Source organism: Canis lupus, chromosome 28, assembly GCF_011100685.1.
Source record: "Canis lupus familiaris isolate Mischka breed German Shepherd chromosome 28, alternate assembly UU_Cfam_GSD_1.0, whole genome shotgun sequence".
NCBI classification, from domain to species: domain Eukaryota; kingdom Metazoa; phylum Chordata; class Mammalia; order Carnivora; family Canidae; genus Canis; species Canis lupus.
In genome coordinates, this window is record NC_049249.1 from 32,421,316 (window position 1) to 32,443,665 (window position 22,350).

At 49.8% G+C, this 22,350-nt stretch overlaps 1 protein-coding gene across 1 annotated transcript in view; it reads left to right on the forward strand.

The window, feature by feature from the left end:
* The window catches only part of HTRA1 (HtrA serine peptidase 1), a 53,103-nt gene that overhangs the window by 22,726 nt on the left and 8,027 nt on the right, over positions 1-22,350 (forward strand). Inside the window, 2 exon segments of the mRNA XM_038577982.1 lie at positions 6,417-6,516; positions 6,991-7,195. Of these exon segments, the coding sequence (XP_038433910.1) occupies positions 6,417-6,516; positions 6,991-7,195 (305 nt within the window).

Genomic DNA, 22,350 nt, shown 5'->3' on the forward strand with positions numbered 1-22,350 from the left:
CTGACCTGTTATCCTGTGACATTGACAAACTCACTTATTCTAGCAGTATATTTACAGATTCCTAAGCAATTTCCCTATGCACAGTTGTGTCATCTTCAAATACTAACAGTTTTATGTTCTCCTTTCTAACCTCTATCCCTCTGATTTCTTCTTCTAGCTTAATTATTCCAACCAGGACATTGATAAAATACTGAATAGAAGTGGTAAGAGTGGATGTCCTTGTCTTGTTCCCATTTTTAGAGAGAAAGCATTTACTCTTTTTGCTATTAAGTATGATGTTAGTTTTAGGTTTTTTATTGATCCCTGTTATCAGGTTGAGAAAATTCTCTTTTTAGTTTGCTGAGTGCTTTTATGGTGAATGGGTGTTCAATTTTTGTCACATCTTTTTACATCTACTGGGATAATCATTTGGGTTTTCTTAGTATTACATTCTAATTTTAAAATAACTTTCTTTCTTTCTTTCTTTCTTTCTTTCTTTCTTTCTTTCTTTCTTCTTTCTTTCTTTCTTTCTTTCTTTCTTTCCTTTCTTCTTTCTTCTTTCTAACATTTGTTTATTTGAGAGAGAGTGTGAGTGGGGGGGAAGGGGCAGAGAGAGAATACCCAAGCAGACTCCTGCTAAGCATGGATCCTGACTTGGGGCTCTGTCCCACAACCCGCAAGATCAGGACCTGAGCCAAAACCAAAAGTTGGACACCTAACCAAATGAGCCACCCATACGTGCCATATTAAACTTTATTTATCCTTTCCTGGAATAAACCTCACCTTGTCATGATATATTATTCTTTTTGTTAAGTTGCTGAATTCTTTTTTTCCCCTAAATTGCTGAATTCTGTTTGCTTAAAATTTTAAGGATATTTGGTCTGTGTTCATGTTGGATATTAGTCTGAAGTTTTCTTATAATGTCTTTTGTCTGACTTTTATGTTAGAATAATGCTGGGTTCATAAAATAAGTTGAACAGTATTTCCCTATTCTATTTTTGGGAAAAGTTTGTGAAGTATTAGTATTGTTTCTTTCTTAAATGTTTGATAGAATTCACCCATGAGGTCATGAACCTGAGACTTCCTTTGTGGGAAGGTTTTAAACTGCAAAGACAATTTCTTCAATAGATATAAGATTATTCAGGTTGTCTGTATCTCCTTGGATGAGCTTGGTAACTTATGTCTGTCCATTTTATCTGAGCTGTAGAATTGATGTGCACAAATTTGCCCAGAATATTTCCATATCATATTTTTAATGTCTGTAGGATCTATAGTGATGCTTCCTCTTGATTCATGATATTGGTCATTTTGTCTTTTCTATTTTTAAAAAAATTAACCAGGAATGTAAAGACACTTTACCTCCATGTTTCTGAATTCTGAATCTCCAACTTTCTGTAAATGGTGGGCTGTTACTGAACTCCAGTCAGTTCCAGCTTTCTGTACAATAATGGAGTGTTTAGAATGGTTAGAAGAACCAGGCCTTTACCCTGCACGAGGCTTCCAATTTTCATTACCCTCACCATATTGATTTGGCCTAACTAAACAAGGCCCTCACACTATAGATGGAGTTACGTTTGTCTTCTGGTGCAGGTTGGTTGCTCCATGTGAGTTTGAGAATGCAGTGGGCTACAGTTCAGGTTAGATCATTTCTATTGACCCAGCTTCCTCTTTCCCTTCTGTAGTGGCTGTGGGTTTGCCTTGGATGCTGGTGAATACAGGTAACATAAAAGCCAGAAAAATTGGCCTGCTACACAGCTTCCCCTTGATCTCTGCAGGGGAGGCCGTGATGGTCCTATTAGGAGGAGTTTCCAGGGGCTACACAAATTTGCCGAGGTGGGGAGAGTGGTTCTCTCTCTACTCTACCACTGAAGTGTGTGGTGTTCACACCTGTCCAGAGCTGCCTCTGAGCAGCACCTTTACCTACCTATTCTCTTTTTAATTTCAAACTGTATGCCATGACATGGCCAAGCACTTCATATATAGTAACTCATAAAATCAGCATCAAAACCACTTTGAGGTTGGTGTTACTGTCATCACATTTTATGGACAAGGGGATAACTCTTGGAGGAATGAGGTGACATATACCTAAGGTCACACAGCAGGTAAATGTTGTGCAGAGTCACACTCTAATCTAAGACCATGCCTATGTTCTTAGCCATTTTTCCCCTTACTGAGTGGCCCCAAACCCTCCATCCATCTGCATCACTTGTGGTTGTGGCAGAGCCAGCCTGGGTCCACCTCTAGGAGTTCTCCACCTCAGTTGATCCCTCTGGAAGAAGACCATTGACTGGCAGTTGAGATCACAGCAAATGGAGCCAGCCAGGGTTTATAAAGACCCGGGGGCAGTGGCAGCCTCCTCTAGTTTGATGGACAACATTTTACATGGAGCAGGATTCTGACACTGAGCCACACTGCTCTTAGAGACACTTCCATCCCTCATTCTGAAATAGCATTTTTGGGAAGCCAAACACTTCCTCTTTGGTTTGACATCTTGCCCATCTTTGAACAATTAGTTCGTGTTCCTGATGTTCATTGTTTCTGCTCTATTTCATTTGCCCGTTGATGCTGGTCCACTCGGTGATGGTAATGGAGGTCACTGGCTGCTTTTTCATCTAAGCTGCACAATGAAGGCTTGTCAGTTGGGCTTTTCATGATGGTCTGTCCTCCTACTTTTCCTTTCTGTTTACTCATCGGCAGAGTTTGGAGAGTCCTGAGCCCAGTCTTCGATTCCACAAGCTCTTTATCTGGCTGCAGCACGTGGGGGTAAGAGGGAGAGACAGGGGTTAGGTAACAGAATGTTGGAACTGGACTGGATGGACCTTGCAGCTCGTTTCTAGAGGCACTTGACCCCATATTACAGATGGAGAAATGGAGGCCACCTGGCAGACAGGATGGGAGCTGGGCTTCCTAGTGCCCAGACCAGTCTCCTCCCTTTCCCGGGGTACATGCTTCCTGGAGCCACTGGCTAGTTTGTGTGAGAAAGCAAGTGGTTCTCACATCAGCTGGAAAAACCCATGTCCAGTTTTTACTCCTGATGCTGGCAAATTCTCCTGTGCCTACTTTGGGAAGTCAGAAAGGGGAAGTGAGATAATGATCCTCAGTGGTAAGATTCTGGTAATTGCCCTGCTTGGGGGCAGCTCTGAAGCTCCATGCTGCCCTGTGGGGTCCTGGCCCTCGGGCCTCAAACTTTCTTTTGTTCTTTCCCAGGAAGCTGGTCTGAGGAAGCCCAGATGCGTTTGTTTACTGCTGTCTCTGGGTGATGTTCGCCAGGTTCTGTGGTCAGAAGGAATGTTTCTATCCCCTTCTTTATAGCTCCCTTTGGAGTATTTGGAGAGACAGACCAATTAACAGCAACTACTTAGAAACCTGGGAGGCTAGCAGATATGTCTGGGGCCAGGATTTAGAAGAAAAGTTGTAGATTTGCCCGGATTTTCCTGTTATTTATACTCTCTATTAAGAAAATTTAGTCGGGGTGCCTGGGTGACTCAGTCAGAGAAGTGTCTGCCTTCGTCCTGGGGTCCTGGGATGGATTGTCATGTCAGGACCCTTGCTCAGCAGGGAGTCTGCTTCTTCCTCCCCTTCTGCTCCCCATCCCCACTTGTGGTCTCTCTCTCTCTCTGTGTCTCTGTCTCTCTCAAATAAATACAAGCTTTTTTTTTTTTTTTTTTTTAAAGAAAATTCAGTGTCTATGGAGAAGTCATAGGGTCTGTGAGCCTCAGTTTCCCTAAATATAATATGGGCATGATATCTGACTTTCCTCATCCTTGGGGAAAAGTAAAAATAGGATTGATATGAAAGGCAGGTCACACAGCAGGTAAATGTTGAAAAATAATAGCAAAGCAAAAATAATAAAATAAGTTAACATGAACTTGTTGAATTAGTCTTCCCTGCCTAGTAGGTGCAGATCTTTTTTTGACCTTGGAAAATCATGTTATGCAAAAAGAGAAGGCTTCCAAGTCTGAAGTACAGTTCAGAGCCTCTTTGCCAGATCAGAGAGGGGCCCTTTGTTTGTCGATGGTCTCTCACTTCCCAGAGGGAAGGCTTGGGAGAGGCAGGCTGCTCCCCCAGACGCCCAGGGCCCAGGGGTATAGAGTCGAGTTACTGATGTCCTGGTAGGAACCTACAGCCATGGAGGGCATCTGTCCACGCAGTCTAGACAAAGGCTGTGGTGTGGCTAGGGAAGCCTGTGGGCCTGCAGCTCTGAGAGCCACGGGAGACTTGAAAGGGTCACAGCTTTCACTGCTGGCCCAGAGCTCAGGCTGTGGCTGCAGGCCCCCCTCACAGGATTGGAGCATGTGGGGAGGGTCTATGTGTGTGTACATGAGTGTGTGCATGCATATGTATGAGTATAGGTGTGTGAATCTGTATATGAGTGCATGTATGTGTGTGTAAGAGTGTACACATGTGAGTCTTTACATATATGTGAGTGTCTGTGAGAGTGTGTGTGCATGCATGTCCATGAGTGTGTATGTGAGTGGGTAAGTGTGACCGTGTAATTAAGTGTGTGAGAGAGACAGAGTCCGTATGTAGGAATAGGTCTGTGTGTGTGTACATGTGCGTGTATGTATGTGTGTGTGCATGCTCATGACTAAGTGTGTAAGTGTGAGTGTGGGTTTGTGCTCATGCAAGTGTGTGTTTGTGTGCTTCTCTGTGTATGTGTGTTGGGGGTGGGGCACACAGGCCCTTAGGTGAATAAGGGGCAGTTTTGTAGGCCAGCGGCTGCTTTTTATTTTTTATTTTTTTAATTTTTTAATTTTTTAATTTTTATTTTTTAAAGATTTTATTTATTTATTCATGAGAGACACACAGAGAGAGGCAGAGACATAGGCAGAGGGAGAAGCAGGCTCCATTCAAGGACCCTGACGTGGGACTCGATCCCGGAACTCCGGGATCATGCCCTGAGCCAAAGGCAGACGCTCAACCGTTGAGCCACCCAGGCATTCCAGTGGCTGCTTTTTAAACAGCAAAGTTGTGTCATGAATCCCCATGAGTGAGTGAGCTGTGACAGGGAGTGACAGGTGAGGGGACATATCAGTGCTCCTTAGACCATCTATAGTAAAGGAACAGATTTCTTTTCCATTATTTCCTATCCATTATGGATCAATTAAAATATGCTAAAAATGAATTACTACCAAAATGTTGTAAGAAAGACACAAAATATAGGCCCCAATTTAAAATTTTTAGATGCAGCAGACAGACGATTACTCTGTCAAATTGCTCTAAAGGTTTCCGAAAGCTGCCGGTTTCCTGCCGCTGTCTGCGTGGAACCAAGGGGTAGCGAGGCCAGCGGAGCCTCTGGCCCCTGGAGCCTAACGTTAGGCTTGGCGACTGGCCCAGGGGAAGTGACTGGCCCAAGGGACACAAGGAGAGAGAAAGGAAGAGGTGTGTGGGTTCTTTGCTGCAGACCAGCCTAGAACCCCTCTAGCAGTGAAGGCAGAGAGATGTATTGAGAGATACCAGCAGGTGGCACAGAGTTAGGGCCAGAACGGCAGGCTCGGGTTGTACCTTCCTGGGCCACACTGTCTCTGCCGCCACTTGTGCCAGCAGATTGGGTGTCCTGGGGCCTGAGTCTCCAGTAGCTCATTTCTGGATCAGATGCCATGGTGTGTGCATCTGCCTGGTGGAAACCAATTTTTGGCTTTGCTGGGTAAAAGCCCTACTTTGGGATGTGGGGTTGCTTTGTCTGAAAGTAGCTTTGAAATGGGGTTCACTAGTTAGAGTGTGTATGTTTATGTAGAAATTATGGTGATTGGATTTCTCTCTGTCTCTTTTCCCCCCAGTGGTATCAAGGCACCTCTTGTGCCTTCTGGCCTGGGATGTCCCAGAGGGTTGCAATAAACAAGGCATAGTGGAAAACTGCTCTGGGGACAGATGGTGGCTTCTGTTCACTTTGTGGTATCAGTGGGAAGACGGGATCTGTGCCTTTGCCTTAATGCCATTTCAGGATAGTTTTTTCGATCTGTGATGTCTAGTGGGCATCTCCTCAAAAGCGGCCTCGGCCCTCCCCTCGGTGGTGGTGGTGGCAGCATTCTGGGAGTGGCTGCTTCTCTGCGGCGCTGGGGGAACCGGCAGGGGCGTGGTGGAGGGTGGTGCTGTGCCTGTGACCCCTTGCCTCACTACCTTCTAAGAGGTCCAGGTAGCTGCTGGTGCCTCCGGCTCAGCATTTTTGCAGCAAAACCTTTGGAAGGAAAGAAGCAGAGCAAAGAGGTCATCTCTGATGGGTGTTGCTTCTTACCTGAGTGTGTGGTCCCTTGAGAGCCTGGAGGATCTTTGCAACAGAGTGCAGGTCAAGACCCCAGATCTTGTCTTGTCATCACTTGTCCAGGGTTCCAAAGGTCCGGGTGTGTATTTTGGCTCCTTCTCACCCATGCCTTTCTCTGGAGGCCACAGTACAGAGCACAGTGTCTTGACGTGTCCTGTCTTTGCTTTGTTCTCAGGGCAAGAAGACCCTAACAGTTTGCGCCATAAGTACAACTTCATCGCTGACGTGGTGGAGAAGATCGCCCCTGCCGTGGTTCACATCGAGCTGTTTCGCAAGTAAAGAGGGCCTTCTTAAAAAAAAAAAAAAAAAAAAAAGAGGGCCTTCTTGTTTGCCCACGGCCTCTGAAGCTCCCACCAAGACGTGCTGCCGTTAGCAAGGCACTGGGGCTGTTTCTGGGGGCACTTTGAAGTGTTCAAGAGCCCCTAAATATGTTCCTACGGGAAGATGACATTTCCCCTTCTATGCTTTCCCTTTAGACTATTTGAATATATATTCTCGACCCTTCTCAATGACTTAAGAACCTCCAGCTTTGAAGAGAGTCCCTAAGAATATTTTCTAAGTGGAATTTTCTGATGCTTGCAAATACCGATAGCCTTCCTTTTTTTTTTTTTTTTTAACGTTAAATAGACCCACCGTGTAAAGTAACAATTGCTAGATATGTGTTGCTACTGCAGAGCCTGTGAGTCGGTGTGTTGAAGAGTTGATCTGAAGGTGTTTCGGGCTTAACGGGGCTCTCCTCTGGGTTCTAGGCTTCCGTTTTCTAAGAGGGAGGTGCCGGTGGCCAGTGGGTCTGGCTTTATCGTGTCCGAAGATGGATTGATTGTGACAAACGCCCACGTGGTGACCAACAAGCATCGGGTCAAGGTCGAGCTGAAGAATGGTGCCACTTACGAAGCCAAAATCAAGGATGTGGATGAGAAGGCAGACATCGCGCTTATCAAAATTGACCACGAGGTAAGGGTGCTCCCTGCCTGAAGAGCTGAGTTTCCAGGTGGCAAAACCTGGCGAGGTCAGAAGGCTCCAGAGCGCCCCGATTTCCTGAGAACCAGTCCAAGCCTGAACCCCAGGAGAACGTTTAGGGGCTGCTGAGTGTGGCTTGGGGAGGGGGAAGGTAAGGGGTGGATTCTAGAAGCTTCTGTAATAAGCAGACTGTAAGATCAAGGTTTTAAAAAAGGAAGCTTACATTTTTCTAAAAGAAAGCAATAGGATTGTAAAGAAATTAGTAGGTAAGCAGTGACGTGGAATCTCCCTTCCGTTCCTGAGGCAACTCTTGTTGTTCTTTTGTGTTCATTTGTGCAGTCACTAGGTCCGAAAACAAACCAGGTCTCCCAAATGGGGTTTTTGTAAGATAACTAGAGGTGTGTGTGTGTGTGTATGTGTGTTTTAAGATTTAATTATTTGAGAGAGAATGAGTGGAGGATGGGTGGTGGGGGTGCAGAGAGCAAGGGAGAGAGAGAGAAGCCTAAGCAGATCCCTGCTGAGCAGAGAGCCCTTCTCTGGACTGGATCCCAGGACCCTGAGATCAAGGACCCGAGCTGAAACCAAGAGTTGGACACTTAACTAACTGAGCCACCCAGGCACCCCTCTAGCTGTGTTTTAGAACAGTGTTCCATTCTTTAAAAACTTTTGGAAACCTTGAGTTAAAGCAAAGCCAATGGGTTTCTTTCTCACAGAATTTCTCAAAACTTTTAATATGCTAATGCACACAGGAGTCTCCCACAGAAGGGTGTATACTCCAAATGATAATCATCTGAGAACTTTTTTTTTTTTTTTATTTTCCCCAAAACTGAGATGTAGGGAGTTCAATCTGGGAAATCTTTGAAAATGGTTTGCTTTCTATTGAAATATTCTCCTGGCAGTCATTTTTGCTCTGTTGATTGGTTTAGCAACATCTTCATACCTAAAATTAAATCCAGCTCTTACTAGACCATCGTCAGTTCCCACTTGTTGGCATGTTGATTGAGGAGGTCTGGTCTTCAGTGAGATTGCATTGTTTGGTTTCTTCGTGCCCTTGTAATGTTCCGGGCTTGAAAGATTCCTGGTAGGCTGGAATCTTCTCATAGGCCCAGGACAAGATCCTCGGCTGAGAGCCACGAGGGGTCTTTCCCGGCTCTTTGCAAACCATTGCCTGGATATGGGCCGTGAGTTCAGACCAGTGTAATATCCCACAAGCTGTGTTTTGCCGGTCAGTGCTGCTCATTGGGGCAGAAACAGGCTCCACGGTTGGTGGCAGGGAACCGGCCTTTAGCGAGGTCTCAATTGGATACTATTTTTATGGGGTAACAGTGGAATTTCTAGCAACAGCTATCTTTGAAAATGTGTCTGTTGGTCACAACATCATCACAGCAACTTCTGTTTGATGAGCTCCAATGCTGATCCAGCCTTGGCCTTCATTTGTGACTTCCACCTAATTAGCAAGATAGCTGTATCATCCCCATGTTCTAGAGGAAGAAACAGGGGCTCAGAGAGCTTCAGTGACCTGCCCGACGTCACACAGATGTGCTGCGGTGAAGCTAACCTTCCAGGCCAAGGCAGGCTGCTGACCCTTAAGTGCCCAAGGCCATGGCCTTGACCGGAGGGATGGAACCTGGCCTTTTTGGTGTGATGGGCTGGCTGCACTTTAAATAGCCCATGGAAGGCTGATGCTTCCCAGTTTAGGAACATGCAGCTAGAAAGGGGTCCAGGATGTGGTAGTCTCACCGGAAGGAGGACGGCCAGAATAGCACATCCTGTGGCCGCACATGGGACTTTTCAGCTCCCCGGAACCCTGGAAGGCAGCCAGCAGTGGGACTCTCTGCAGGCAGGGTGCTGGCCTGTATGCTGCGTGAGCTCCCGCTGCTGAGTAATTCTGGGTTTGGAATGTGTGGGCACATAATGTGCCTCTGGCCAGGGGGAGATTCTTTTCAGATTTTGAGCCAAGGCGGAGACTCTATGCTTGTATCATCCCCGACATGTCCAGGCAGGATGTGAGGGATCTCAACAGACCAGCTTTGTCTCTGACCTGGCCCTTGCTGTCCTCGGGATCCAGCCCTGTGCAGATAGCACAGCATTTGAGAGGTGTTTCTAGCTCAAGAAAAAGATGCTTTGAATCAAAAAGTTGAACTAAATGTGGCTTTTCAAAAAGGAATCGGAAATGAACGGATATTAAATTGCAGACACCCACACAAGAGACTGGTTTCCACTGACTAAACTGCTTTTTTTTTTTTTTTTTTTTTTGCTGATAGTTGGGAGTGGGGAGAGTAAACCATCTCTTCCAGCTCTTTCCCTTTTGTTCCCTCAGTATGATGATTGATTATTTAGGAGGGGGTGGAGACTGGCTTGGAAAGAGGCTCAGTTTGGAAGGAGCCTCTCCTCTCAGCAAATCCAAATCCGCCAGAGCACGCGGTTTAATGAGCTGCAGGCTGTGGATGGGCTGGGAGCTCGCCTTGCATTGGGTCACTCGCAGGAATAGCAGAAGACAAGAAACCGCGTGGGAAAACTCAAAGCAGACAGAACAGAACCAGCAAAAATTGGGCCTGAGGATCGAAAATCATTCCAAGTGGTGCATTGCCACGTAAGGCTGTGGCCCAGCCGTCCCCAGGGCCATTTTCTGATAACCCAAGGAAATTGATGGGACCACCCTCTGCATCCACGAGCTCGATGGCTAACTTGGTGGCTCCTAACCTGGGCCCATTTCCTGTCCCCACCATCATGATTTCATTCAGAGGCCCTCCATCGCTTTAACAGCTGTTGTCCTTCCTGAGTGTGATACCAACACATCTTCTTTAAAGATTCTTTTTTAAAAAATTTACTTTAGAGAGAGAGAGAGAGAGAAGGGGTACATGCGAGCCAAGGGTGGGAGGTGAGGGGTAGCTGGTTGGGAGAAGCAGAAGGAGAGGGAGAGAGAGAGAAGCAGATTCCCCACTGACTGCAGAGTCTGACTCCACGCTCAATCCTCGGACCCTGAGATCGTGAGCTGAACCGAAATTAAGAGTCGAACGCTTAACCGACTGAGCCACTCAGGCACCCTTCAACACTTTTTTTTTTTTTAAGATTTTATTTAGTTATTCATGTGAGACACAGAGAGTGAAAGAGAGGCAGAGACACAGGCAGAGGGAGAAGCAGGCTCCATGCAGGGAGCCTGACGTGGGACTTGATCCCGGGACTCCAGGATCACACCCTGGGCCAAAGGCAGGTGCTAAACCGCTGAGCCACCCAGGGATCTCACCCCTCGACACTTTTAAGGGATAGGAATTACCATGGACATCTGCTGTCATGCCCACTGGTCATCTAGCTGCCCATCTCCTGGGATCAGCAGCTATCGTTTCCTTTGGGGGCTACGTCTCCCCCATTGGACAGTCTTGGCAGGACCAGGAGTCATGATGCCCCACCCTCCGGGGCCTGGGAGTGGACACATGACCCATGGATCAAGAAGACCCTCCCCTCCGAGGGGTAGCTGGGTGTCAGCTTCACAGTAACCGCGCGGGCAGTGCTGGTGCAGCCCCTGCCGCTGAGCCCCCCGGGTGCTCTGGGCTCCCACCCTTTCTGACCCAATCTATGTTTCCTTCCATTCTTGGAACTCCCCTCGCATCTCCAGTGAACCCTCCTTGGCTCGAGATTGCCAGCGACATGTCTGGGCTTGTGACCAAAGAACTCTGTTTTTGCTCCTCAACTGCTGAGAAGACACATGTGCACTCACTTTCCCTGCTGAGTTTTGAGACGAGGGCTCGCCAGCAGAGCGGCCTGGTCTGTCCCCGGCCCCCCCTCACCCCCTAAGGTGGGGGAAGAGGGTGCCCCCCACCCCTGCAGGCCCATTCTGGTGCTTCTGTCCTAGGATCTGTGCCTCATCTTTCCTGGGGCCAGCAGTCGCCTGGGGAAAGAATGCCAGCTGCAGGAAGTAGGGACAGTGTGCATGCAAACATTTTAATAGAAAGCAGCTTTGAGGGCAGACTAGTTCAGCTTCAGATACAAACTGTTTCCAAATGTGTTCAACATGACACCGGCCCAGTTTGCAGAACATTTAAACATTTCATCCAAATGCAGCATTTTGTCTCTGCAGATTTTTCCCTGAGTAGTTGGGGGGCGGGGGGGGGGGGGCAGAGAGGCTGTGGCTATAGAGGGAGAGGTAAAAGGAGAGTGATTTGGTCTCTCTAGGCCAGACTCCAGGGCAGAAACACCTGGATATAATGAAGAAGGTAAGAGGGGAGCTACTTTGCTTACAGCGGTTTCCCAGCTGTGTTGGTGAGGAAGCACCAGGTCAAAAGCACACGCCTCCCTTGCTGATTCCAGCTTTCGGACCACGTGCTGTCTACCCTTTTTGCCTTTCCCACTGTTCTTACAGAGAGAGCTTAGCTCCTTGCCCAGAGCCTCAGAGGCCTGGCCCTATGGGGCGCCCCCTCCCAGCTTCGCCTCCTCCTTCTGCCCCTCACCCACCTGCCCAGCCACCCCTCCTCTCTTGCCTCCCTCGGGCCAGGCCAGGGCTGCTCTCCTGGGGATCTTGGCCTTGGCTCCCCGGGGTGTGTCCCCCGCGGCTCCTGCAGAGCTGGCCTTCCCATCCGTCGGGTCTCGCACCGCATGCTGCCCCAGACAGCCCTTCCCCAAGCCGCTGCCCAAGGCGGCTCCCCACATCCCGGCCCCTGACTGTCACTCGGGGGACAGTCACGTTTCACTCTTCGTCTCCCACCTCCTCGTCTCCTTAGCCTGCTTGACCGTTGTCTTGTTGATTTGAGTTGATGCGTGCTGCTGGAGTGTGAGGGACACGCCGGCCTTACTCACCTGTCGGGTAGTAGGCGCTGGGTGGCTGGACCCAGGACCAGCCCAAGTGTCCCGGGCTCACAGGGAAGCGAGGCCCACTGCTCCGAGACATGCAGGCGGGGACACACGGGGCTCGTGGGGCGGCCCGTGGCCCGTTGTCAGATGAGGGCGCGATGGCACAGCGGGCGGGCCACCCCTCCACTTCCCTCCGCGCCCTCAGCCAGGACCCACGATCCCAAGGGCCGTCTGGTCTGGACGGACACCTGGCTTTGCCTGGGCTCCAGGAGCTCTGTGGTCTCGGGGACCTCCGAGCGCTGCCCAGGCACTGAGGTTTCCTGTGGGCGCTTCCCCCTGACGCCAGCAACCGGGGAAGTATGTGCGAGCGGCCAGCTTGAGGCCTGCGAGGTGTTTTTCTTCCCTCACCCCCAATCCCGCGCCCGCCCCTGGCCACCTTCGGGCCCCTTGCCACCTACGGGCCAGACCCGTTTGAAGTGGCTCAAGAGGAAGACTCCTGGGCGGGGGGCTGCTTTGTTTACAGAGGGTCCTTTTACTGCTGAGCCTGCCGCGGGGGCAGGAAGCCGTAGGCCCAGGACAGGGGTCACTCGGGGCCGGGGAAGGAGGGGGTGCAGGCCCCAGCCGCTGCTCGGCGGGCTCTGTCTTCTGCAGGCCTGTGTGTCAAGATCTGGGCTGGCGCGCGGTGAATGTGGCCCGAGTCCTGAGTGAGGAGGGTCGGGGGGCCCGGGACAGCGGGGTGGGGTGGGGGGGGGCACCGTGCTAGGCGTGACTCACGCCGGCCAGTTCTCCTTAGGCAACCTGACGGCCGGAGCGCTGACTCAGCCGCGTGAGCTGTCCAAGAGTGAATCAGATAACACAGAGCCCGTCCGGGAGTGGCTGCCCATCTTCTGGAGTCTGTCACTCATCCTCGTAAAGCGACTGGAGCCCGGGCTGTGGATCGCACTGCCATAGTTACCCTCTTATTTGGTTTCTGTGTTTTTCCATCTTGGAGTCTTTTCCCCACTCCCTCTGTACCAGTCGTTTTGTGGTCTCGCTCTTTTCTGTCCCAGAACTCAGAGGGCTGCCGTGGCATTGGCTAAAGATGCCACAGCCCTTGTTGATGTTACAAGGCCTCTGTTACCACATTGATTTTTTTTTTTTTTTTTTTTTTTTTACCATTTTTAGAGAGTGGGGATCAATATTTCATTAGGTAACGTAAACCCTGGGTAGCAAAGTGAAAGCCGGCCCTCATTCCTCCGGGCAGCCTTTGTCCTGGGGCTGATGGGGACGTGGCTCCTTCTGTTCTGATTGCAGCTTCTTCTGGAATGTGAAAATGTTTCAGTTCCCCAAACTATCAAAACCTGGAGCCCTTGTGTGTTCTCTGGCCCTGGCTCAAGAACTCAGTTGATTGTCAAGGAAATTCTTTGGCTATGTTTTTCTCTTAATATGGTAATGCCTTTTTTCACTTTGGCGCTCTGTCTTCAGGGAATGGGATTAAGTCTATTATTTATGGTTCTGACAAAGCAGTTCCCAGGTTGTTGGGGCTGAATTTGTAGGTGGCCCATCCAGAATGTCTCCTGACCCCTTTCCTGGGGGAGGGGGGCGGGACAGACACCGCTTCCATTTGACAGTTTAGTTGAGTGTGTAACAGTGTGTGAGTCCAGGGTTGGCCAACGGCGGCTTGCAGGCCAAATCCAGCCCTCCATTTGTTTTTGTAAATAAAGTTTTATTGCAACACATCCATGCCCATTCCTTTATTTAGAGTCTGTGGCTGCTTTTGGAGTTGAATAGTTAGGATGGAGACCACATGGCCCATGAAGCTGCAAGTATTTACTTTTTGGCCTTTCATAGACCAAGTTTGCCAACCCCAGTGTGAGACGATTAACACCTTGTCCTAGAGGAGCTGAGTGTGCCGGTGGCCAAGTATGCTCATGAGACCCAAGTGAGGTGAAGCTCTCGGTGACCAAAGGGGAGAGGACAGAGTGGCTGATTTCATTTGCTTTTTCTCTTGAGCCCGGTGTATGTGTGTGTGTGTGTGTGTGTGTGTGTGTGTGTGAGAGAGAGAGAGAGAGAGAGTGCTTGCGAGTACATGTGCGCACACCTGCACAAATTGTGTTTCTTTGCTCCTGCCCTTGCCTCCGTTTTGCCGGATTGAGCAGAAAAGCCTTATTTTTGCTCATTTCTCTGCATTATCAGTAGAATTCCAAGAAGCTTTGAAAATTATTACCCAATTTCACATCCTAAAGATCTTTTAAGGTCTGGTTTGTTCATTTTCTTCAGTTACTCTTGATTCATTCATGGATTCTGTAAATATTTACTGAGCCTCTGTCTTGGCCAAACACTGTGTTAGGTGCTGAGGATGTATCAGCAAAGGGCAAGAGCCATGTGTGACCACATGATGACAGTCTCGGCTGGGAAACAGGAAAAGTGGGATAAATACAGTAACGAGTACAGAAAAGGAACAAACAGAAGAGGTAGAAGGCACTGGAGGCTGGGGAGGCTTATATTTGGAGGTGACAGGAAGGATAGGAAGGACAGGTGGAGCCAGCCCAGGGGAAGATTGAGGGCCAAGCCTAGAGGACCTGGACTTTGGACCAAGGTGCAAACTTATTTCTCGGTGAATTTATTAGGGCCGTTCAGAACCCAGGCCAACATTTCTGGTTAGCTGGTTGCTCTGCATATTGTCTACATTTCTTATTGGCCTTGTTCTTGGGGATTGCTGGTCACGTTCTGGGAAGCTCTGGTTTTTTTATGTAGCCAATCTTCTGAGAGTCTGAAGGTGCAAAGGCTTTGTAATGAACTGGTTACTTCTTTTCATAATGGTATAGATGGAATTTCCCAAAACTGGTTTCCTAAAATCATCGTGACCACCTTCTATGGCAAAGGAAAAAGAAGACATTCTGGTAAATTGAGGCCTATTTAATACACATGCTAATTAACAAGTCACTTGTTAATTAAGGCACCAGAATCTGATATGAGAGTGTGAGACTCATGGTATTTCCCTCTTTGCTTTGGCTACCGGGCAGCTCATAGAAACCATTGGTTTTGTGATTAGAATGTTCCCTATGGCCTCATTTTATATAGTGAGTATATGTTAATTAATGTTTTTTAAAAGGCCCTGGGTCACTGACCATCTCCAATTATTTTTATGTGGAGGAGATCATATCTCTTAAAAATTATTTATTTATTTTTTATTTATTTTATTTTATTTTTTAAAGATTTTATTTATTTACTCATGAGAAACAGAGAGACAGAGAGGCAGAGACACAGGCAGAGGGAGAAGCAGGCTCCATGCAGGGAGCCCGACGTGGGACTCGACCCTGGGTCTCCAGGATCAGGCCCTGGGCTGAAGGCAGCGCTAAACCACCGAGCCACCTGGGCTGCCCTCTTAAAACATTTTTAGACATAAATTTGAAAGGAAAGATATCTCCTGGGCTTCTCTGCATACAGGACAGCACAAGCTCTTAGTGGTCACAGGGAGTGAGGAACCAGTTCAGTTTGACAGACATTGGGTGGGTGTTGCATGTTGAGCCCTAAATCAACCAGAGAGAGACCACTGCCCTTCCCTTTGGGAAGGATCTTTTAAGATCCGATTTGTTCATTCGTTCATTTTTCACTTTGATGTTTATTGATTTTATAAATAAATATTTACTGGCCCCCAAACTCTTATAGCAGCATCCATGAGGTTGAAATCAATGGATACAAGTGGAGCCATCCAAGGGGCAGGCATATGTGAAGACCAGAGTTACGCTTGATGGAGACAATAATTGCCTCCTCTGGATGCCACGGAATATGTGCAGTCAGCGGCTGTTGGGCTCCCGTATAGAACTGTTGACATTTTGTGGTTTAAACAACAAGCGTAAGGGAATTTTTGAAATGCCAGTGTTTCTTGATACAGCTTGAAGGAGACTAAATATTAAATATTATGGTGGTGTTTGTCAACAGAGAGGACAGATTGTTGCATTTGCTCTTTCTCTTTCTGCTTGGGCACCACCATGCTCTGTTCCTCTTTCTCTCCCCTCCCCCCACCTCCCTCACTTCTCCTGTCTCCCCCACCTGAACCCTCCCCCATGCCATCCATGGAACAGTCTTAGATGCTGACCCCCGCATCCCCCCGCCAAAATGCCTCTGCTGCCTAGTTTTCTTTGCCTTGGGAAGCATGCAAGTTCTAGGGCTCTGCTTCTTGCTGGGTTGGGGGGGTTGTGCTATTTTCTCCATCACATATTTTTAAAAGAAAATGAAAGGTTAGCATAACTGTTTCCAGAAAGCACATTGAATCACTCAGTTGAGTCCCAGCCAGCTGCTGCAACATTAGCCTTTGAAGCAAGCTTCGGCCGACACACAGGACCGGCCTGGAAGCCCCAGCCCCTTGAAAACGAGCGTGCTGGGCTGCTGGCGGAGGCAGTGGCTCCTGCGGATTCCGCAACAAAACATATTTTTGTAACAGGAGTACTTTATACTTTCCAAGGAAGAAAAAGTAGTTCACTTGCCTCATTAGGCTAATTTTTTTTCCTTTAGCTTTATTGGTTTGTTTTATTGCCGTTCTCTGCAAGTTTCAGGGAAGGAGAGAGCCTTGGAATGGGCACTCAGGTCCTTTTAGGGCCAAACGCAGTGTGGCCAGAGACTGCACGATTGACAGGCCATTGCTGTTAGAGCCTCTTTAGATGACGACTGGCTGAGCCAGCATCTGGAGAATTCCAGGAGTCTCGTCTCCTCTTGTGGCTGGAGTTTGCAGGGCTCATCTGACCCCATTGGGAGGTTGTATGAAAAGAGATTTATTAAGGACTATGGTCCCTGTTTTAATCTCACCAGTTTGACCATTGTCTGCTAATAGGCTTTTGGGAAACCAGCCAGGTCTTTTGGAAAAGACCCTAGTTTGTCAGAGCTGGGATGACATTGGCATCACCAGCCTCAACAGCCTTATTTTAGAAGTGGTAAAATCGGGACTCAGAGAGGTCAATCAGGTGGCTCAAGGTCACAGGGTGACCTACCTGTCACCTGTGGTAATCTACCACACAATTAATACAGGACCAGGTCTGAGCCCAGCTGTCCTGCTGCCTGGGACATTGTGCTCCTGGGATCTGCAGAGGCCGAGCTGGCATGTGTGTGCGTGCCCGTGTGCATGTATGTGCATGTGTGCCTGCGTGTGTGCGTGTGCACATGTGTATGCATATGGTTTGTGTGTGTTTCTGAGTCTTCTGCACCACCCTTAGCTGCTGCTGAAGAAGAAGCCTGAAGGAAGCCATCATCCAGGGGCATTACTCAGCACACACCCAGATTTTCTTCCTGGGGGGCTCTGGGGGTTGTGATTCATCCTCAGTATGAGTCTAGGCCCCACGGAAAGTCCTAGAAACAGCTGGTGCTGCACAGGCCTGCCTTCATGCCCCGGCTTGGGCTTGTCTGAGGATAATTCAGGCTCCCAGCACTGGAGAAACAGCATGGCCCAGGCCCTCACCCTGAGGACTTGTGAATGCAGCCTCCTCTGACTCCCCAGTTGCCCTGCTGTATGTCATCTCTGTTGCCCTTACTGGCCCCTGTGGAAAGGTCCTGCAGTGTGAACCTGTGGGCACTCAGCAGGGTAGGCTGGAGAGAGGAACACCTGGATTGGAGGCCTGGGGAGGATTCCTGGTATTGCTACCACCTCACTGTGGGAATGTGGTCAGCAGAACAGGCAGGATGATCTGTCCTCATGGGTGGCTGGCTGTAAGGGCCAAGGGAATGACAAAGCATGAGGCACGTAGGGCACGCATCCAAGGGGTGGGCTTGGCCAGGCTCTGCTTGGATCATTTGTGTCTTGCACTGACCAACACAGACATTTCGTGAGCATTACTTTTTTTTTTTTTTTTTTAAGATTTATTTATTTGAGGAAGAGAGAGAGCAGGGGTGAGCGGCAGAGGGAGAAGGGAAGAGAGTCCTAAGCAGACACTGCACTGAGCACAGAACCCGATGCCGGGCTCGATCCCATGACCCTGAGATCATGACCTGAGCTGAAACCAAGAGTGGGACAGCCAACCGACTGCTACCCTGGTGCCCCTCGTGACCATTACTGTTTTTAGAAGCAGATCTCTCCTCTTGTTCCCATCCCTATCTCCCCAAAAAACTGTGTGAAGGAGCATATATGTACTAGAGCCCTTCCCAAGTATAGTTAGGTATTAGGATTGCTGCTCTAAAATGAATCATTTTCCTCTCAGCCTTGGTGGATTCTAATGGTCACCACTCCACAGCCTCCCTCCTTCCTGCTTGGACAGCCCTGGTCCGTCCACCCGTGACCCATCCCATTCCTAACACAGGCAAATCCTGAGGAGGCTAAGGCCATCCTGGGGGGCCGTGTTCCCCTTGTCAAAGAGTGGTTGAGGGTAACCTTGTGACTTATTGGCTGATGACCCAGGAGGAAGGATGTGCTAGGCCCCAAGTTCTTTTACTTCCATGGGCCTAGTCATATTTTTACATAATGGCTAGAATGGAGGTGGCTAAGTTGATCAGAAGGAAAAATGTCCATGAGTCTTTGGAGCAATTAGCCCTGGCGCCACCCTGCCCTTGAACACCTGGACTTTCACTCTTGTTTTGAGCGGGATTCTCTGTCGCTTGCAGCTGAAAACACCCTCATTGATATACCTAAATTATTTTTAGTGTCAATCTACATTTAGCCCTTATAGAACATTCTGGGCTGAGCTGACCACAGCAATGGAGATTCATATCTTGTCTCTTTTTACTGCCATGTGACTCCAGCCCATCAGACAGTAGGCCTGGGAGGCACGGATGGATTCATTGATCTTCTGTGTTCCCCGTGCCCAGCTCCAAGGAGACACTCTATGAATGCGTGTTGAGAAAGGTCTCTTTCGTGTTGGTGGTGTTTCACCTGGCTGGCTATTTGTTTGTTGTAATTAAATGAATGGGAGAGCCTTCTTTAATCATGCTATGCACCAACCTCTTCCAAGTTTTGGCATTAAATCTACCACACAATTAGTATCCTGCCTATGGCTCGTATTTAGCAATCTAACACAGGCCTGGGAAGTCTGGAGTCCACACCCAGGACTTCTGACACCCTCAGCTGGGCTGTTTCTCCATCGACCGGGATGGTAGTGAGCTAAAATCCCAGGGGTTAGGGGGGCTCGTGTTTTCTTAAAGTCACTCTCGGTGGGAGTGGCGGTGGCGGCGGCGGCGTGAGGATGTGAGTTAGCATTAGTGAGTCACCTTGCAGATAGCCTCCCCGCCTCTCAAGAGCGTGAACGTGACCTTGAGTATTGGCAACTAGATGGACGCACCATGGAATATCCCTCGTCCTCCAAGGACTCGGGCCAAACGCCAGCCCCCTGCTCCCTGGTTAGGGCCCGAGGGCTCCTTCTTGGTCTGCTGTGGAGCCTTGGAGTTTTGCTTTGGCCATTTATGAGCTCTCCCACCCCGCTGCTGTGGTGTGCACACCCCACTTACGTTTTCATCCCCCGTGGTGGTTAGAGAGTCTGACATGGGAATGGGAGCCACTCGCCGCCTTGCTTCCTGCCACATGGAGGAGAGAGGCCTGTGCTTTACTTCACGTCTGTGCTGCGTGCCAGGCTCCACTGAGATCTGAGGTGTGGGAAGTGGCTGTCAGGAGAGGGGCTGGCTTCTCCCACAGGGCCTGTGGCTGGGGCCACTTCAGAAGGAGGCTCGGGCAGAGTGTCTGCTCCAGGGGCCTGGGGGCGCCTTTGATGTGGGTGGCTTGGGAATCAGCCTTCTGACGGCACCGCGGAGTGAAGCCAGGAGTGAGCGGACCGGTGCTTCCCACGTGCAGGTCAAGGCCGAGGTGTGGCTTGGCGCTTCCAGCCGCATCTGCATTTCATCTCCCCCAGGCCCCCCGTGGCGCGTGTGTCTAGACAGCCATGGAGTAAAATGCTCTGTTACCGCCTAGGAGTTTGGCCAGCAGAGGTACAGCTGCGTTGAGCAGACAGGCTGAGGTGAGGACTGAAGCTCAGCGGAGCCCCACTTGAATCTGGAAGAGCCAGGGACCTGATACTCGTGGGGCCAGTAGCACCTGTGGGGAGCAGGGGCCAAATGGCCCCCAAAAAGGCGTGTTGGCTTCACGGAGAGCTGTAAGTCTGGCCTGAGCCACATTTCCACTCCATGTCACCCCCTTGCAAAGACTTCTGCTTCCAGTTAGACTCCAGGTTAACATGCACTCCAAGTGCAGGTCTGAGAGTTAGGAAGCCTGTTCTCTTCTTTAGCCAGGCTGCTCATTAGCTGGAGGAGCCACCCTGTCTGTGAGTGTCAGCTTCCACCTCTGTAAAATGGGGGGACACAGGCCCTAACGCCCCAGGTGGCCATGGAAGTGCTTTGTCAGCTGGGAGGCAGAAGGTGCATTACTTTCATGTCAATCGAGGCTTCCTATTAAAAGCCCCACTCCCTTGGGATTTTCCACTTGCTTATTTCTTTTCTTTAGTTCTTTTCTTTTCTTTTTTTTTTTTTTTTTTAAGATTTTGTATATTCATTCATGAGAGACACAGAGAGAGGCAGAGGCACAGGCAGAGGGAGAAGCAGGCTTCCTGCAGGAAGCCTGATGTGGGACTCGATCCCAAAACTCTGGGGTCACGCCCTGAGCAGAAGGCAGATGCTCAACGCTGAGCAACCCAGGCATCCCTATCCACTTGCTTTTTTCTGTCTACAATTGTCCTTCATGATCTATGGGATGCTCGAGAGAGTAAAAGCTTATACAAGGCAGAGTTGGTGTTGCCCGTTGGTACCATTGGTGCTGGTTTGACTGGCCGCTTGGGATTCAGATGTCCCCATTTTGTTCAAGTGAGGACTGGTTCTTGGGAGAGTCTGGGCTAGTATCCCTGGGGTCCACTTGTCCAAACCCACGTGGCCCCTTGAGTGTGACAACTGCACACTGTGTGAGCAGCATGCAGGCCCAGGGTGTTCTCCCCTCATTGGGGTGTCGCTCCTCTGTCCTCACAGCTTCTGCTGTCCCAACATGTTTGTCCTCTGGGCCTGAGCTCAGACTTGGAGGAGAAGAACTCAAGGGGTGTCATCTTTGGCCCCTCTGCCTTCTAATCCCCAGGAACTGGGAGCCTGCATCTGCCTCCTTCTGAGGGGGTGGAGCTGGAGTATGGTAGAGGGATAGATGGTGAGCAAGGGCTAATTAAGATCTCCATTGTTCCTGCCTCATGGAACTTTCTGATGTGCTTCCCAGTTTGTGGCTGGGCCCACCTGTCTGTTTGAACTTGATCTCTTGCCTTGTTGGTGAAAAACAATGGTTATCTCAGGCAGCCAGATGCACCCAGCCTCAGGAGCCTTCACTGCCGTGTCCCATTGCCCAGCCCAAAGGAGCGCCAGTGTCCCCAGCAGGCCTCCCTAGAGTGGCCGAGTGCACATCACCGGCCCCGCTCGCCCACCCAGTGGATGAAGTCATCCCTGGCAGGGGTGGCTGGCACGGGCCCAGGGTAAACAGGCCGAGCTGAGCTCGCTGGCAGGCCACTAGACACCGAGGAGCTCGGGGTGTGGAGCTGCCCCTTCCAGAGCAGCACCGTGCGCTCTGGCCTCAGGTGACCCCAAGGGTCACTGTTAGGGTCGACCCGTGCCACCAGCCTTTTCCTGGGTGGGAGGCTGGGTGACACAGATTAGCTTGTGGGAGTTTAGTTGGTGGGGGATCCCCCACTGGGTCTGCACCGACCCCAGTGCCAGTAACAATAACCACCACTTGGGTGATGCCTACATGTCCCACTAACATGATGTTTCACACGACCCGGGCGATACTCAACAGCTGTCACCTCATTCTCACTGCTGACCCATGAGAGAGGTGTGTATGTTACTCCCATTTCCCAGATGAGAACACTGAGGACCCGGGGGGTTGTAAACTCGGACCAGGATCTAATCAGGCAGCCTGGCCAGGTCTCTACTGGGCCTCTCACTTCTGTGCTCTGAGGGGCATTCCTTCTCAAAGTCGGCCTTAGATCCCTCTTCAACATTCATTCCTCCATGAACTTTCTGGTGCAGCATCTCCTTATTTGGGATGGGGAGGGACCTTTGTGGCACAGTGCGTGTAGCTGATGACAGAATCTGGGGTCAGGGTCACGGTCCCGGGTGTGAGTCTCGGCTCTGTCTCAAGTCACCTACTCTCTTGGAACCATAGTTTCTCCGTCTGTTAAATGGGCCCAGTGGTCACCCCACCTCACTTCATCCACTGGTGTCTGCTCCATCCGCGTCAGAGCAGATGCTAAAGTAACCGCTGGTTTCTACTCACCCCACCCTCCTGGCCCCCCTTCAGCTCCCACATCTTTCTTTTTTGAGGTGGACAAACAGGAGGATGCTGGAAGTACAACTTCCATGAGGCTGGGGTGGGGGGATCGGCTTCCTGGGCCTGGTCCGGCTTGTTTGGGGCAGCTGCTCGTCCTGTTGGGGAAGAAAGG